This window comes from Aulostomus chinensis, chromosome 19, assembly GCF_037954235.1.
Source record: "Aulostomus chinensis isolate RoL2024-O1b breed Wild chromosome 19, RoL_Achi_v1.0, whole genome shotgun sequence".
In the NCBI taxonomy this organism is placed as follows: domain Eukaryota; kingdom Metazoa; phylum Chordata; class Actinopteri; order Syngnathiformes; family Aulostomidae; genus Aulostomus; species Aulostomus chinensis.
The window spans coordinates 19,561,411-19,580,498 of record NC_141338.1 but is presented as its reverse complement, the minus strand read 5'-3'; the positions used below and the strand labels follow the sequence as shown (position 1 = coordinate 19,580,498).

The 19,088-nt window shown below is 45.0% G+C and overlaps 1 protein-coding gene across 4 annotated transcripts in view; it reads left to right on the top strand.

The window, feature by feature from the left end:
* The first annotated feature begins 1,414 nt into the window (after nucleotides 1–1,414).
* Nucleotides 1,415–19,088, top strand: part of tjp2a (tight junction protein 2a (zona occludens 2)) — a 46,525-nt gene continuing 28,851 nt past the window's right edge. For 2 of the 4 annotated variants that reach the window (XM_086187443.1, XM_086187441.1), the window contains exon 1: nucleotides 10,683–11,192. In XM_086187443.1, the coding sequence (XP_086043569.1) occupies nucleotides 11,086–11,192 (107 nt within the window). In that variant the 5' untranslated portion in view covers nucleotides 10,683–11,085. Of the gene's footprint in view, nucleotides 1,584–10,682; nucleotides 11,193–19,088 lie in introns of those variants that run through there. The other 2 variants (XM_086187446.1, XM_086187442.1) reach the window with 2 other exon arrangements.

Below are 19,088 nucleotides of genomic sequence, written 5' to 3'. Positions count from 1 at the left end.
TCTTCTTCTCTTGACATTACCAAAGGGGTCCCCCAAGGTTCAGAGCTGGGACCCATTTTATTTTCAGTCTATATCAACAATCTCTGTAATAACTTGTCAAATGCATTGTCTCATTTTTAAGCAGATGACATCACTATTTATTGCTGCTCAAACTCACTCATTCAGGCTTTTGAGGTTTGACAGGCTGCTTTTAATGGGATCTGGTCTCATTTATTCAATCTTAAATTGGTTTTAAACACAGACAAAACCAAGCTCATGGTTCTCCCTCATACAAAGGTGCTACCACAAAACATTACAGTTATTGGAACATCTAAAGGAACACCTATCGAGCAGGGTTTAAATCACAAATACTTGGGTTTTTCCTCGATCAGGAGCTTTCATTGGAAGCCCATATTAATATTCTGGTCACTAAACTTCGAATGAAGCTTGGGTTCTATTTCAGGAATAGAACCTGCCTCTCTCTCAGGGTCAGAATGAAATTAGTGGCAGTGACCTTCTTGCACATTCTTGACGATGGAGACGTGCTTTACTTGAGTGCGTCATCCAAATGTCCCAAGTCCTTGGACGCTGTTTTTCATTTGGCGCTGAGATTTGTCACTGGCTGTCGTCGTCTCACCCACCGTCAGCTGTACGTGAGATCGAACTTGTCCTCTTTCAGGGCACGCAGCTTTGCCTTGCGTTCTCGTACCACACTTGTTCTTACTGTTCCGCGGGGAAGAACCAAATTAGGAAAAAGAACTTTCATCTTTGCTGCCCCTTGGCATGGAATACGCTGCAGCCTGAGCTTAGACTCCCTGAAGTTATTCCACTTGGAGCCCTCCGTTCTGTCCTGAGGGGCAAACGGTGCCTGTGTTTTTAAAACCTTCATCTGTTGTTTTATTGTTGTGCTAAAGCTCCCACACTTTTTTTTTTTTTTTTTTTTTACTGAAAATGCTATATTGTTCATTTATACTGTCACTTCCTAAAACTGGTCTTGTGACATGTGCCGCTTTGGCCAGGTCACCCTTGTGAAATGGGTTTCTTACCTGGTTAAATAAAAATAAAAATAAAATAAAGCATATACAAGTACTGACTGTTTGAATTGGTTGGCATGTTAGTGATACTTTTGTATACAGACATAGGTAAGTTACTAGTATGAAGCAGAGACATGGTGGAATTGGAGGTAATTTATAGTCAAGATTTAATCCTAGATGTTAGTAACAGACACCTCCAGCTAACCAGCCCATGACTAAACCAGCCGATCTGTCTTTTCTATTCGTCATCATGAAACGCCGAGCTGACAGGATGTGAGTCAGGACTGATACCACCTTCCTCACACAACTGAAACTACAACAGCCCCCCCCCCCCCCCCCAACACACACACACACACACCCAAACACTTGCAGCTCCGAAGCCACGCCCACATACCTGCGACAATCAGGAAGTCGCTTTTTTTGGACTTGTCGATAAGCACAAGCAGCGTCATAACCACTACTTCGGCCCGTTGGGCTCCACGTTCTGCTCTGCCTTGACCGCATCCACTTTTTTTTGCTGTTAAGTTCCTGTGGTGGCCTTCACTCAAGACACCGACAAGTATCCACCTGGTGAGTGTCGCTCCAGCTGCTCCCTCTGACCGCCGACATGTTTGCAGTGGCTTCCGACAGCCATGTTAGGACGGTACGCTGCTGGTCCACACCGGCGAGAAGGTTGAGGACGTTAACGTCACTCCCTCCCTCCCCCCAGCCACGACCTTGGACTGTCATTGTTTCGTTTTTCTGAATAGTTTTCCGATATCCAAACGTTAGAAGTGTCTCTGTTGTGTGCTTCGTTCAGGCCTCTGTCTGCTGGCCTTGTGGCTATTGTGCACAGCCTAGTGTGTGTGTGTGTGTGTGTGTGTGTGTGTGTGTGTGTGTGTGTGTGTGTGTCCCCACCTCTGAGCCAAAAGTTTGGACACACCTCATTTAATGTTTTTTCTTTGTTTTCATGACTTTTTACTCTGTCGATTCTCACTGAAGCATCAAAACTATGATTCAACACAAATGGAAGAATGTAGGAAACAAAGAAATGTGAAATAACTCAAAACATATTTTGTATTTTAGATTCTTCAAAATAGCCACCCTGTGCTTGAGAGGTGTGTGTGTGTGTGTGTGTGTGTGTGTGTGTGTGTGTGTGTGTGTGTGTGTATATATATACATAAAGGTGCTCCCTGAATTGAGTTTATTGTAATCTATCCATTTTTCAAAACCACTTATCCATTAAGGGGAGGGGGGGGGGGCATCAACTTAACAAGCCCTTTCCATTGGTGGCCTGCAGGCCGTCTAGCAACCAAAGGGCTGCTGGTTTCGATCCCCACATCCCCTGGTGACTGTGTCCTTGAGCAAGATACAGAAGCTGGTGGCCCTGTGATGGACTGGAAACCTGTCCAGGGTGAACCCCGCCTCTCACCCAATGTCAGCTGGGATAGGCTCCACCCCCCTGCAACCCTTGATGCATAAGCAGTAGAAAATGGAGGGATAGTAGGTAGTATTACCAGTGTCTTGCAGTCACTGGCATTACATGCAGCGTTGCAGTCAAACTATAGTTTCAGTTTGGTTCTGTTATTTAATTGGACGACTGCTATTGTCCCAGTGTACATGGACAGGGAAGGAAACCTACGCATCACTTAGCAACCGTATTTCCCACCACATTGATAAGGCATGTGGATACAAGGTTAACAAATGATGTCAATTCATATTTTTTGATAATTTGTTAAAAAAAAAGACACCTTCAATGTTTATGCGGTTTACTATTTACTTTACTATCTTTGTTTAGAATTATTATTTACATGTTTGAATATTTAGAGCAGCAGGGTTGAGGTCAAGATGGCGTGCTGAATCTGCTCCTTCGATTCTCACGCTACTCTACTTAAATCCAAGAACTTCTGGTCTCTGATTGGTTTATTAGGACTCTTCTAATCTCCAGCAAGGAAGTGTTACAGCGGAGTGGTGTTGTTGTGAGGATGTCGAGGCGTGTTGGACAGTAAACTGCTTCTGCATCTGGCTGTTGTCCTCATGAAGAGCCGTCCAGCCACCAAACACACCAGCCCTGTTACATTGGTAACAGTCATTTTGTACCGTTGTGTGATTGTACTGAGAGTCAAGCTTGTAACTTTCTCTTGAACCTTTCTATTCCCTCAATGCAAGTAACTCATTCAACTGTAAATCAGTACATTGAGAGAAATGTATACCCCTGTGATATAGTGTGTGTGTGTGTGTTTGTGTTTAATAACGAGTAACTTATACCCCTTTCACACTGAAACACGTGTGTCACCCGTGTTTGCTCGGCATCAGGGCGCATTCAAGCTCCCAGCAGACGCGGGTCTGAGCTCCGGCTGCGAGGCCTGCGTGCCTGTGTTTTCCTCTCTCCTACGTCATCGCGCTGACAACGTCATCATTACACGTTAAAGTGCGCCGTGTCTCAAAATGCAGGTGATGTTCCCATAAATCACCGTGTCCCTTACGGTTCCAGAAATCTGCCGCCGGATCTCCTCTTCAACGCGGATGGCGAGCAGCTCATGACTTCACGATCTTGCCAGTGCGCTGCCATGATCGATGAAAAAGATGTGAAGATCGCGAGACAAGTTTACAAACACGATTGCGCCTGCGCAGTTCACATTAGCGTTCCCTGATTTGTGAGAGATTAATTCACCTAAGATCATACATATGTAAGTTGTTAGAACAAAAGGAGACAAGCAGAGTCTCAGGAACATCAACAGGAAGACTTTATTGAGAGATGAGTGAGACAGAATCAGGACGTGACAGGAAGGTCGCGGGAAACCTGTGACAAGGCGGGTTGCCTTTTTTACGCTGCAGAGGAGCCGAGCAGAGCAGCTAAACACCCGGGTCGCTTCGAGGGTCGGTGGACGCGGGTCGAAATGCCAAGTCGACCCTTTCACAGTGCCCAAACACCCGTGTTCATCCGCGTTTTTGGTGCAGTGTGAAAGGGGCTTTATATGCATGGGGTCCCATCAGTGAAGCGCTCTGTTCCTGCCTTACACCATTGGCAACTAAGTAAATGCGATGGTCCAAGTTCCATGTCAAAGACATGAGTAGGAGAAGCAGCTGCGTCACAGTAAGGACGACCCTGGGACAGACTCTGCTGCACTTGATCCATGTCTCGCTCGTGTGACTTATCAGAAATGTGGAGCAGGCCATCCCCCAATTGCAGGCGTTGAAGGGGAAGATCTTCCTGTCCGTGTGACCTTCAGCAACGTAACGCTGGGCCATCTCCGCTTCCATTAGCACGCGTGTTGTCGGGGGAGCAAGAGGCAGCGCTCTCTCCTGCTGTCTGATCCCAGCCGGGCCAGGATGCAACAGGGAAGACACACCTGCTGCTCTTCACTACCGAGGCCCGGCTGTTCCCTCGCTCTTTAACATTTCCCAAATGAAGAGCCAAAGCAGCAACTGACTGTGATTTGTGTTATTAGACAGTGTCAGATTGCTTCTGTCTTAGTTTACCTCTACAGTTCATTTGTAGCTTGTACCTGTGAAGGGCATGTCCAGACTGATTCTCCTTCACATCTCTATCTATCTTTTGCGCACTTTTTCTCCCTCTCCCTCTCCCTCTCCCTCTCCCTCCCTCTCTCATATCACAGATTTGTGAGTTGCATGTGTCCCTCCATCTGGCGTGCACATGCATTGCATATGGACATTGCATAATGGCCTCGGGCCTTAATAATGAAGCACTACTCCAACACGTGGGGATGTGACATGGGCAGAGAAACCAACTGCTTATGTAAAAGCATTAAGACAACCAAACGGCTCCAGTTGCATTTACTTACCCTGTGGAGAAGGAAGAAAAACTCTAGGGTTCATTAAATAGTCAACACTTGCTGTGAGATTAGCTTGTCATCATGCATTATTGACATCTGTGCCTTTTTTTTTTTTTAAGAAGGAAATCCTTCAGGTTAGATGCTGTTAACATGCCAGCTGTGGTGTGGCACTTAGGTTTATTCAGCTGGGTTTGAAAAAAAAAAAAGAGTAGATGTATATCTATCTAGATAGATAGGAGGTAGATGGATAATGTAAATAAAAAAAGGTGGCGTGGCTCAGAGGTAGGGCGGCCGTCTAGCAACCAAAGGGTCGCTGGTTCGATCCTCACTTCCCCCGGTGACCATGTCCAAGTGACTTTGAGCAAGATACTGAGCCCCTAATTGCTCCTGATGGCCCTGAGATGGACTGGTGACCCGTCCAGGGTGTCGTGAGGGATTTAGTGAGAAGTTACTTTCAACACCAATTTGGAAGAAAATACACTGAAATGACCACTTAAGTGACATCTAGTGGGGACATTGCGGATGGCGTCCCCTTGCCTTAACAAGCCCTTTCCAGTGGTGGCCTGCAGGTTCATGTGTGGTCTTAAATTCATGTTGGCCACAGCGACGCCTGGGCATTATGCTTTTAACAATGAGGAACACAAGATAGCTGAGCTAAAATGATCTTTGTGACAAACGGGGGTGAGCAATATGGCCCAGAAATGATATCTCTGGGAATTTCCATGGGACTGTTCATATTGACGATGTCAAAAAATACTTGTGGTTTTCATGAATGTCCCAATCGTGTTTTATTTTTTGAGTATTTGCCGATACAGAGTCCTGATCTGACACTTCTGCAATGCATTTAGAAGGGAAAGTAACTTGTATCCACGATGCCCCTGAAGATTTTCAGTTCCATCGACTGCCTTTGTCAGATGCGAGGTGACAAGGCGTGAATCATAACTGGAGTGACCTGCAGTGCGGCTAAGCAATGACTTCGGGCAAACAGAAGAACTCTGTCTGATAAATGAACTTACTATGAAGCCTGTTTAAAAAGGGCCAGCACAGCTGTGTCGGGAAGGTGGTGGCCCAGAGCCAAAGAGGATGGAGAAATCCCACATTTATGACTGTCGACAACGGTCGATCATCCAACACTGTCGTCTTTTTATTCTTCAAAGTTTACATGTCGGCTGGGTCTGTTTTTTTGTTGTTGTTGTCCAGAGTGTTGTGCTGTGTGTTGCGTTGTTTTTCAGATGGCAAATCAAATCCGTCGTATTGAAAGTAGCTCTGTCCTTCTGCTTATTTGCTGACATGACACATCTACCAATCTAAAATATTTCCAAACTGGAGATGTTTTGCTGCCCCGAGGCGTCAGCGTCCTGTTACCCTGCCTTCCCAGCTACTACTACTTGCTGTAAACTATGTAAGGTTTATGCCACTGATGCCATTCATGGTGCACATATGATAGTGAACGGACTGGGACATCCCTACTTATGGTTCCAGATTAAGGACTAATAGTACTATTAGTAACTAAGACAGGCCAGCATGAACTTAATCATTTTCCCACAGCGTATCCAGTGAAAACAAGTCAAGTGAAGTCAGTTTTATTTGTAGGCACCAAATCACAACAAAGTTCTCTCTTTGACTCTTGACTAGTAGAGCAGGTCCAGCACCACTCCTTCAATGAACCTCCACCCAACAATTCTCCATCAGCAAGCACATCCTGCAACAGCAGCCACCAAAACCTTCCTGTTAACAGGCAGGAACGTGGAGCAGATCCAGGATCAGTGGGGACGGAGGTCTGTTTTGACCGGTTGGGGCAGGAGCAGGACAGAGACAAAGACAAAGACAGATAATGGAGGAAGACAGATTTAAAGAAGGAAAGAGAGGGACAGAGATAAAGAGAGAGAGAAGGGAAGAGACTGATGGACAGACGGGGACGTGAGCAGGTGGAGCTACGGGTAGCAGCTGGAGCCTCTTCAGGTCTGCAGCCTCCTCCAGCAGCACCTGGGATCTGGGATGAGGGGAGACTGAAGGCTCCGGAGAAGAAGACGAGTTAGTAATACGTATGAGTATGATTTATGTATGACACATATAGGAGGACAGAGAGGGAAGAGAAGAGGAGAGAGAAGCCCAGTGCATCATGGGAGATCCCAGCAGTCTGAGCCTATAGCAGCAGATCTAAGGGCCAGCCTAAGCAGTCCTAACTATAAGCCTGATCAACAAGGAGGTCTTAAGTCTGCTCTTAAACATAGAGAGGGGGTCTGAGTCCTGGACTGAAACTGGGAGACGGTTCCACAGGAGGGGAGCCTGATAGCTGAAGGTTCTGACTCCATTCTACTTTTAGAGACTCTAGGAACCATCAGGAACCCTGCATCCTGGGAGTGAAGGGTTCTAGCTGGGTAATAGGAGACTATGAGCTCTGTCAGGTATGAAGGAGCCTGACTGTTGAGGACTTTGTAAGTTAGAAGGAGAATTTTAAATTCTATTCTGAATCTGACAGGGAGCCATGCAGAGAAGCAGTCCAGGAGAGACCTGGTCTCTTCTACCAGTTCTAGTCAACACGCGGCAGCAGCGTTCTGGACCAGCTGGAGAGTCTTTAGGGACTCATTAGTCCAGCCTGATAGGAGGGAGTTGCAGTAATCCAGCCTGGAAGTGACAAAAGCAGGGACTAGTTTTGCTGCATCTTCTTGAGACAGGATGTGTCTGATCTTAGCGATGCTACGTAGATGGAAGAAAGAAGCACTGGAGATTTGTTTAATGTGGGAGTTAAAGGACTGATCCTGATCAAAGAGAACTCCTAGGTTCCTCATGGTAGTGCTGGGACCAGGGTGATGTCATCCAGGGTTCCTGTCTCATTAGATAGGGTGCCTTCTGGCTCGTGGTCCCAGCTTGCTCCTGAATAAACTTCCACGTTACAAAAGGCACAGAATAGATGTCAGGAGGAAGGAGTTGCAAATAACCATCAGCATTTGCTTCCTGTCTGTCAGATCAAATCGAGGTGTGAAATAGATTTGTGCCGAAGAAAAATGTCATGATTGATGCCCACTGAGCCCTGTTCAGGCAAATCGTCACAAAATCAGATTTGTATGCTCGTGTGATTTGATGTAATCCTTCATTAATCTAATTATTTTGACAACAGGAAAACATTGACTCCCTTCATATACGTGGAGCTATTGGGGTTGGAGAAAACAAGAGAGGGAGATAACAGGTCTAGCAGGTTTACGGCTGGCTGACGTCAGGTGTGCATGGATGCGGTTGTGCACACGTTCATTGGTGTAGCGTTTGTCTCCCCCCATCTCCCCTGTCAGGTTGCAGTCTGTGCTGGATAAGATTACTAAAAAGGAAGTTAAACCTGACTGTGAATTATCAACATGAAGCGGTTTGTTGTCCAGCACAGACCGAGCTCCTCACCCACCTGAGCCCAGACGATGAGAGCTTAAAAATAAAGAAGAGCTTCCTTTACTTTTGTCCTCTGCTGTTGTTACCCAGTGTTTTTTAAAAATAGATACTTGTTATTTCTGTACAGCCCCCCCCCCCCCCCCCCCCGCTGTGCTCCCTGGGACTTCTGCTGCTCAGTGAAATCTGCAGCAGCACTCATGACACAACCATCCAGAGCTGTAATCCAGACATCCAAACTACTAGAATATAAATCCTGCTCAGTTTGCATTGGCTGGCAGTTTATCAAGAGGCCACAGGGATTATTTATTTATTTCGAACCTCTCAGGACATAGCGGCCTGCTGTCAGCTGGTGACTCAGTGACAAGATACAGACATTTTCTATGTGCTGGCTGGGCTCTGCGTGAGTGTTTGGGTAGAGGAGCGCTGAGTCCTGATGTGCAGGCGCGCGCCAGCAGGTCAAGAGAGTCAACAGTCGTCTCTCCTTCTTATTGCCTTTTTCCAAGAACTCCTTTTAAGCAGTTTGTATGCCAGTGCACTCCATGTGCTTTTTAATGTCTGTACCTTGACAACAGTCCTGTGTCCTGGTACTCAAAATGTAGTCAGCACTGCAAAATGCAATTCAGGGTTATATTGGCATATGCTTATCATTTTCTCTGTGTTGAATCGTAAAGAGGTCAAGCAAAAAAAATGCAGCCCTTTGGAAGAATTCAGTTGTTAGGTGTTGAATCGAAAACTGATTTCCCCCAACTTAAGTTGGTTCCAGACACCTAATGGTCATCTGCATGGCTGCCACCTGACAATGGCAACGGTTCATGCCCTCAATATTCTGGTTTCTGTCCTCGTGAAAATGACAAAATCCTGATTTAGTTGTTTGTTGTTGTTGTTGTTTTTTTTTAACTGCTAAAGGAAAATTAATTTCACACTAATAAGCCTGTTTATTTTCAGCTGTACAATTTCTGAATGGTAAAGGAGAACTAGAGTTTGTTTTTGTTGGCGCCTCGAGACTTTCCAGTGCGCTCTTGAAGGAAAAGAAAACAAGTGTTTTTCAGCTGTTTCCTGACTTTGTTATGATGTGAAAGGATTCGTAAGACTTTGAATGTATTTCAGGAGTTGTGTTGCTTGTTAGCGCACTACATCATAGCGTTACGCTGACAAATTTTATCACATCTGGCTGTAAACCGGCGAGAAGCTGTGTGCCACAACATCACAACTGCTGTAAAACCCAGACTTGAAATGCACATTCCCAATATAGTGTATAACCCGGAGTGCACTGCAGAACTCTCTGAAAATGCATATCTAATTCGTCTTAATCAGAAAATGATAAATTTTAGGAAAAAAATCAAAATTCCCAAATCATCTGAATATGCTGTTTATCACCTCTGAAACACTGTCGATTTCAGAATATCAGCGGAATCTTGGTCTGAACGTAAACAGAGCCGCTGTTGATGGTCAGTGCTTTGAATGTTCATTGATCTGTTCTACGTCAGTGGTGAGAAGAAAGGGGAACCCAGAACTGTTTCCAAATTGTCCGAGCCATCAGAATCACATGTCTCTTATCGTCTACGCAGCGGTCACAGCACAGCACAGAACCAGTCAGACTGTTGGAACAGTTGCTCACAGGCCAGACGGAGCATTGTCATCTGGTTTGTTTCTGTTGAGATGTTATGAAGCAGACATCCCTGAGTAGAATCACCTGCTGCAAGCTGCCGCTCGTGGAGCTTTCGCGCACCACCAATCAGGCTGGTAAGTGAAGTTGATAACGGCATGGTCATCAATAAAATATCAGTGCCCACCCTTAGTGCAGAGGGGCGTTGTTCAGAAATCTCAATCAGCTCTTGTACTGACTTTAGTGGTGGCGCTGCCATTGTAACAAATAACGACAGCAGAGGCAACCACTTGGAACACGGTGTAGCCTTGTTGCTAATTTCCCTTTGCCTTAGTACAAATGTTTACAACCCGACACCATACACAGGTATTCCCTCGGTGACCTGTGTATGTAGGTTATTTTGAGTCTCATTGCAAAATCAGCAGCTTAATGAGAACCTGGAAATAGTCCCGCATATAGTTGGTGCTTATTCCCCTAAAATTGAATTCCTCAGAATGTGCCAGTGCAGCTAGAGAATTTAGTGTGAGCAGATTTGCAAGCAGCCGAACGCTCAAAATGAGGACACTGCTCTCAAGATATATTGCGCTGCATTTCAAAGCCAATCTCTGTGCTCACTCATATGGTGTGTTAACATGGTAGCACTGTGATATATAAACCTCCGTACAGGGTTGGACTAAATGTAGGAGTGTGTGTGGATGTGAGGGTGAAGTAGATGGGTCTGCTCGTGCGTAAATGGAGGGAAGACTTAGCCTGGTTGTGGGATTATAGAAGAAGGGGGCGGGGAGCATGCATGATCTGTCAGGGCTTAGTACCACAATTATCCCAGCGGCTGCAGCAGCAGCAGCAGCGGTGGCGGCGGCGGCGGTGGTGGTGGCAGAAGCTGCATTTTCATTAGTGTAATGTTCAAAGAAGCCACAGAATTATGTAAGAGTGACGTGCTGTCATCCCCTCTCAGCCGGCCCACTGCCTGGCAGGAACGTGGCCGTTTGTTTTCCTTTTATCCTCCCTCACTGGAAAAGCCAAAAGGACATCTGTCAGAGTCTGTGGTCGGGGACAGGACTTGTAGTAGCCACACAACGGGGACCTTGCTGCTTCGGGTGCTGAAGCTGCGGCTTGTTGCTGGTTGCCATGGAGATAGCGAGAGTTTGTAGTCTTGATGATGCAGAAGGAGATGAGTAAGCGCGCGGAGATGTTGAATCTGCTTCTGGTCTTGGTTAGAAAATGGGACACGAGTGATTGGAGTGTAGCGCCAGTCAGGGCAGCAGGGTCGGTGAGTGTGGTTTTCTCTGTGCCAGAGGAAAATTAGAACATGAAGTTCAAGAAGTTCATCACAATCATGCAGGCAGCCATGGGGATTGTACCCCTGAACAAACGAGAGCTTCTCCCACCAGGCAGGAAACTGTGGAGACCCCCGGGGTGAGTCTTTTTGTTATTTTAAACACGCACACACAGCTGCATCTTCTAACAGCCATTGCCGTTTTTAACCGGTCTCTTTCCTTGTCATGTACAGCACAAGCCCCACACTCAATCTGTGACTAAAAATAGAATTCCCACATATATTTAGTAGCATGTGTGTGATGAGTGTATGACAAAATTGGATTCAAGTGGCTGCTGTTTTTTTTATGTGTTGTTAATCGGACAAAAAGCTTGATAAGCCAAGAACAAAAATGGTCATAGTGGTGGATGTGCTGAACCAATGTTTTCCCCTCCAAAAAAAATCACGCGATCCATGATCCAGATGTGGATCGCTGGCTGAGCTCACAGCGGGCGATTAAAGATGAAGAGTTGTAACTTTTTCATTCCCACACAGATACCCGGGCTCAGGGTATCAGCCAATTCTGCGTACTGATCCCAAACCAGTGTTTAATCAACAGGCTGCATCCCCAAAGAGACCGTAATCTTTCTTTTTATGAGTAAGGCACCACCAAGCTTGACTTATTTATTGCTTTCTGAACAAAATAGTAAATAATTAAGAGCAAGCAGCAAATAAGAAACACATCAAAACTGCTGCCGCGGCGTTTCTTTTCGCTCCTCCATGCTGTTAGCTCTTCTTCAAGCAAAGTGTAACCTTTGGGTCTGCCTATACACTGCTGGTGCATTAGGTAGTCCGCATCTGTGTGTTGTCCTGTACCATCAAGGTAAATTTAAGGATTGACACCATTTTCACCGATATCCGAACAAGCTATTTGAACCCGTAGCCAATGTGGTGACTTTTAAGCAAATATCAAAAACGCAACAACCGAGGAAATGTGAGTTACAGCTGTTCCCGTCAACCAGGGTAAATTATGCCCACTGTATATCTGCCAGAAGATGGCAGTGTAGGGGTCATGTGGGCTGTGACGGGCAGCGTAGAAGAGATCGCAAACCCAGAAACACACCAGGAATGAATGCGATTTCGTCAATGGTTGACGGTTTGCATCAGACGATATCAAACATCTACATCGTATCAGTGGATCCCTACAGGCAGCATCACCTGCCAGCACAAATTGCAGCAGAGGTACCCTCATTTAGTGAGCCTCTTTGTTAATACTGCTGAAGCAGGAGAAGGTTTATATGTTGTATGTAAGGTTGAACCAAAGGAAAAATAGAAGTCTTGTATTTCATTTTGAGTGAAAAATCAAACCATAAAAGGATGATGTGAATTTTCCTTGGGTGGTTGCCAAATATAAATGTTCCCTTACATCTGGAAAATATGCAGTAGGAGCGGCCATCTCCGTAGTGCTTCATCATAGGTGATCCCACAGGTTTTTTTTCCTCATCAAACACTGCACTTCCTTTGATTGGGATGTTGCTATTGGCCACGTTGTATTTGTGTTTATTCCCAGTCCTCCAGGTCCTCGTAATTCTCAAAAATGATCTGTTTAGGCAGCTGGACTCACCTCTTGTAAGTGAAGACGTTTCGCCTCTCATCTGAGAAGCTTCTTCAGTTGTAAATTTCTGGTGGGAAGTGTCAGGTATACATCCACCCAAGTGGGTGGTGGCAAAAAACAATTGGTCCTCTTGGGGGGGGTCGTTCGGGTCACCGGAGCTGTGTTAATTTTGACAAGAATTTTTACATTTTGTTTTAGTTATAGTCAGTCGTCAAAGACTGGATTTAGTGAAAGTCCCATCTTAGTCTTTTAGTTTAGAATAGTTTTAGTTAAAATTAATCTTTGGTCTTTTAGTTTTAGTCTCATTTTAGTCTGAAGCAATACGTTTTATGATACTGAGATTATATACTGAGATTTTGCATAGGGATATGTGATGTTAGATAAAAACTCCATACAAAGCATACATTAAAGTATTTTTAAGCCATTTAAACTAATATTGAACCACATTGCTCTTGTTAATAAGGGTAATGATGATAATAATAATAAAAACATCAGAAGACTGTTAGAAAAAGTTCTTGTTTGTTTTCTGTATTGACTTACAAGCTGCAAGAGTAAAGCTCCAGCTGGGGGTTGGTGGACATTCAGGTGTCTTTTTTTTTTTAAATTGGTGGTGTTTTTTCCGCTAATCTTAAATCCACAACGCTCCCCATCCTTGTCGGGAGCAACACACTCCGTCTTTTGTTCTGCAGGATGAAAACAGAAATGCGCCCGTGAATCCGCTCGTCTTTTTCACCCAACTTTCCACGCTGCCGCCACAGGTGAAGGTCTGCTGCTCATCTTCACAGCGTCTCTGCGACACGCTACGTGCACTGCAACACCGCGGAGGGCGGGGGGCGGGTGTGGGGTCGGGACCCGCCAATCAAAAAGTCGGACCGAGAGGTCAAATTTGTTTTGAGATGATTAATTGGTTAAAAAGAAAAGAAATCAAGGCATTAAGGATGGTTGTAACCCCGATAGGCCGGCCGGCCGCCGTCATCCTTTTCGTCGCGTTTTTACTCGTGAGCTCATAGTGACCAGTGATTTCGTTCTAATTTTCGTTGTCAGTACTTACGGGTATTTACGTTCTCGTCACAAATTAGTCACAGAATGAAGAGTAGTCAACGAAAAATTTTCGTTTTTGTTTCGTTTGACAAAATTAACACTGCACCGGAGTGAAGGCGTGAACGTTGGCTGCACCTCCTGGGGAGGGAACTCAGGACGGCATTGTAGGCGGGTGATAGGTGGCGTCAGAGGCCCCCTCCTCTGTTTAAAGATGGATGTTCTAGTTTGACATGGATGGGTTCTTTCACCCCTCTTTCAGACCATCTGTCCTCTCTGCCTTGAACGCGCACTTTGTGATCTTCAAGAACTTGAACGTTGCCAAGGTGGTTACGTGATTGGCTCAGTTCACTTCTCTGTCAGCAGGATTCATGCTGAACCTACCAGGACAATAGCCAGCTAACTGGTGTGCAGTTGGGGGGGGGGGGGGGGGGGGCAAGGAAGAATCCATTAAATTAAACAAATCAACAAACAAAACTGCATTATTTTCCCTCGGCCTTATTTTCATGGTTCAGTTATGTCTCTACAAATAAACTTAACGGCCTGTATGTGAGGCTCCAAACTGTAGTTTTCTTCACTATGAACAAAGGCAATTTATTCAATAATTATTCACTCTGTTTCTCATAAATAAATAAAAAAACATAACCTGCTGTTATGCATTAGTTTTAATTGGAAAGAGATGCTCCCACCCTTTGATAGAATGTAAAGATATGTTTCATGTACATTTTTAGTGTTCCTCTGAAGTTCTTTATCCACCCAGGAATTTTACATTTTAGACACACAGAAGCTGTCGAGGCCAGGATGCCTCAGAAATCAGCTTGTCTTATTTTCTTGTTCGGGCAAGCAACAGATTTTGCAGTATATGCTTGTTTAAACCCTTGTTAGAGGCTTTGTTCATGCAGATAAGAAATACAAAAGAACCGTCCCGATGTTTCTCGTCATGCAGGCAGTTTTGGTTTTTAATTGCGTGTATTTGTTGGACTGCTGAATCCCTTCTCTGCATAACAAGTTTACCATGGAGTATTCATGACGAAAGGCTGCACGGTGGTGCAATGCTTAGCACTGTCGCCTCACAGCAAGAAGGTCACTCTGGTACTCCAGCTTCCTCCACAGTCCAAAGACATCAAGAGGGGACGAGGCTGATTGATACTTTAAATTGACTGTAGGTGTGACTGTAAGTGTGAATGGTTGTCTGTCTCTATGTGTTGGTCCAGTGATGGACTGGTGACCTGTCCAGGGTGAACCCCGCCTCTCTCCCGTAGACGCTGGAATAGGCTCCACCCCCCTACGACCCTTGACAGGAATAAGAGATTTTGTGACTTCAGACTTTCCCCCAATATGATGGAGATGAATTTTTTTTTTTTTAGCGGTCCTTACAAGCATTGGAATGATGACATCAACGAAGCCGTGTCCGTCCAGAAACGTTAATCTGTTTACTTTCCAAGATCCACAGAGAAATGAAGTAATGATCCCATGAAACCATGAAATCACCTTTTGTGCTCTCTTGTGGAGGCAGTCCACCTTAATCCAAATAAGCAGAATATTTTCGATTGTAAGAGGCAATAACTGTACCATTGATTTTTATTTATAAATGTGGTGTTTGTCTAATGGATTGTGAATTGAGCAGCCAGGGATTCTACGTGCTGCATGGCTCTATGGTGAAATGTTTGAGGTCGATTTATTAATTGCTACATTTTCAGGACAGATAAACATTCTTACTCATGTGCTTTTCCAAATGTTGAAAAAAATATTCCTTTAAGTCCCAATTATAACGTGTTTTTTTTCCCCCGTAGTTACAAAATTAAACCTTTTTTGCATTGATAAGTGATCAATAACAGCTATCTGCAGTGTCACCTGTGAAAATAACTGATATCGGCAAAAGATCCCAAATGGTGCGTGTCTGCCGGAGACCAGAAGGGTTTAATTGACAGGCTTCACTGCATCGTGAAGAGTCAAGTTGGACAGACGGGGAGGTTCTACTTGAGTTGAAGCGGCTGCTGAGTTGCAACATGTAGACGTAGCACATATAACCGGAGTGAGAGCACACTCGCGAACAATACCAGCATGCTTGCTTCATAACAAGATGATCTGATCTAAATCTTTCCATTTTGACTCTGGGGAAGTGAGTTTTCTCTGGGATAGCTTCAGGAGGAAGCAGTGGCACCAAGCCCTTCCTCGTGCTTTGACAAGTGTGTGCTTCATGTGTAAAAGTCTGCAGGTTTAGTCATGCAGAGGAAATCTGCTTTCTTGACTCACAGCACATCATCCCCTCGACCATCTGACAGCTTTGGAAAGCTCAATTCTGACTTGCTGCCATAAAGTTGAGAGAAAAAAAAAGTTTCATCAGCTCAACAGAGGAGGGCACATGTTTGGACATGTAAGGCAAGGCAGAGAGGCTGCTCTTGAAGTAAGACTGAAGAATATTGTATCAGTTACTTGTTTCTGTGAGAGCCTGGCGCCCTCGGGTGAATCTGGCCTCACACAGTAGCATCATTATTTCCATAAACTCTTAGAGTTGAACCTTGAGTTTTGAACTTTGGAATCCCTTGTTGCTTCTGATATTTTACATAAAAAACGTGAACAAAGACACCCATGTAACCTGCATTGAAGGCCATAGCCACAGCTGCAGTATGAGAACTGCAAGCTCCTCCTGCATCCTTCAAGTCATCACTTGTTCTTCTTGCAGTTTAAGAAAGCAACAACACTTTGCATGCACATGTTGTGACGAGTGACAGCTTTGTACTACATGTCAGAAAATACACCAGCTCCACTTTCCTCACCTGCAATAAGCCACCAGGGTGCAGAATAGTCATCAATTTATCGTAGTTTCTACAGTAACTTGGAATCTATTTGCAGAAGTAATCATGATCTAATTTTGATAAACTGATCTAAATTTGTCCTTAGTGTGGTACGTTAAAGTTATCACACCCATGTAGCCTTTATGTATGAAGACTTTGAAAATATAAACGGTTATGGAGGCAGCACGGTGGTGCAGTGGTCAGCACTGTGGCCTCACAGCAAGAAGGTTCCAGGTTCCAGTCCCGGCTCCATCACAGGATCTTTCTGTGTGAGTCTCCATGTTCTCCCTGTTCCTGTGTGGGTTCTCTCTGGTACTCCAGCTTCCTCCACAGTCCAAAGACATCAAGAGGGGACGAGGCTGATTGATACTCTAAATTGACCGTAGGTGTGACTGTGAGTGTGAATGGTTGTCTGTCTCTATGTGTTGGTCCTGTGATGGACTGGTGACCACAGGTTATGGATAGATAGATCGCACAAATAAAAAAGACATACTCAACTAAGAATGAATTGATGAAAAGCTGCTATTTCTTGTCTTTTGCATTGCTATAATCTGAAAACTGTTATATTTTCTGAGTAAATGATTTAAAGAAATAATCAGTTGTCATTTGATTAACTACCATATATCTGACATTAATTTGCTTTTGTTAGTCTTGGGTCTGGATCAACAGGTCAGGCTCATCAGTCACAGAATCATTTATTCAACAAAATCTCAGTTTGAACGTTGATGATTTTAACAGCTGCCTGTTGGTTTATAATGAAGTACAAAGAAAGTACTACTGGCGACTCAGACTTTGGTGGTAATATGGAAGCTAACAGGGAAAAAAAGGAAGTAGTAATGCATGTACTAGTCAAGTCAGTTTTATTTGTAGGCACCAAATCACAACAAAGTTCTCTCTTGACTCTTGACTAGTAGAGCAGGTCCAGCACCACTCCTTCAATGAACCTCCATCCAACAATTCTCCATCAGCAAGCACATCCTGCAACAGCAGCCACCAAAACCTTCCTGTCAACAGGCAGGAACGTGGAGCAGATCCAGGATCAGTGGGGACGGAGGTCTGCTTTGACCGGTTGGGGGGAAAGAGAGCAGGAGACCAGGACAGAGACAAAGACAGATAATGGAGGAAGACAGATATACAGAAGGAAGGAGAGGGACAGAGAGAAAGGAGGAGAGATTGAAGGACAGACTGAGACATGAGCAGGTGGAGCTACAGGTGGCAGCTGGAGCCTCTTCAGGTCTGCAGCCTCCTCCAGCAGCAGCATCAGTCAGGGATCTGGGAAGAGGGGAAGGACAAAGACTCTGGAGAAGAAGACGAGTTAGTAACACATATGAGTACAGGAGGAGGAGAGAGAAACCTAGTGCATCATGGGAGATCCCCCGGCAGTCTCAGCCTATAGCAGCAGATCTAAGGGCCAGCCTAAGCAGTCCTGACTATAAGCCTGATCAAAAAGGAAGGTCTTAAGTCTGCTCTTAAACATAGAGAGGGGGTCTGAGTCCTGGACTGAAACTGGGAGACGGTTCCACAGGAGGGGAGCCTGATAGCTGAAGGTTCTGGCTCCCATTCTACTGTTAGAGACTCTAGGAACCACCAGGAACCCTGCATCCTGGGAGTGAAGGGTTCTAGCTGGATAATAGGAGACTATGAGCTCTGTCAGGGATGAAGGAGCCTGACTGTTGAGGACTTTGTATGTTAGAAGGAGAATTTTGAATTCTGTTCTGAATCTGACAGGGAGCCATGCAGAGAAGCAGTCCAGGAGAGACCTGGTCTCTTCTACCAGTTCTAGTCAACACGCGGCAGCAGTGTTCTGGACCAGCTGGAGAGTCTTTAGGGACTTATTAGTCCAGCCTGATAGGAGGGAGTTGCAGTAATCCAGCCTGGAAGTGACAAAAGCAGGGACTAGTTTTTCTGGATCTTCTTGAGACAGGATGTGTCTGATCTTAGCGATGCTACGTAGATGGAAGAAAGAAGCACTGGAGATTTGTTTCATGTGGGAGTTAAAGGACTGATCCTGATCAAAGAGAACTCCTAGGTTCCTCATGGTAGTGCTGGGACCAGGGTGATGTCATCCAGGGTTCCTGTCTCATTAGACAGGGTGTTTCTAAGGTGTTCTGGGCCCAGCACAAGAACTTCAGTTTCATCAGAGTTTAATAAAAGGAAATTATTGGTCCTCCATGTTTTCATCTCCTTCAGACAGGCCTCCAGTTTAGTCAGCTGATTTGTTTCGTGAGGATCATTGATGAGTTCAGCTGTGTGTCGTCAGCATAGCAGTGAACATTAATGGAGTGTTTCCTAATAATGTGACCTAGAGGACACAGGTCTAGGGTGAAGAGGACTGGTCCAAGCACTATAACTGACTGTAGTGGTTTCAGAGGAATTATCTCTAGTACCAACTGAGATGACCTAGTAAATATGACCTGAACCCATTTAGTATGGTTCCTTCAATGCCAATGACATGTTCCAGTCTCTGTAGAAGGATGTGGTGGTCAATGGTCTCTGTGCTGCACTGAGATCTAATCAGACCAGCACAGAGACCAGTCCCTCATCTGATGCCAGTAGGAGGTCATTGGTAACTTTGACTAGTGCTGTTTCTGTGCTGGCACCAGGGT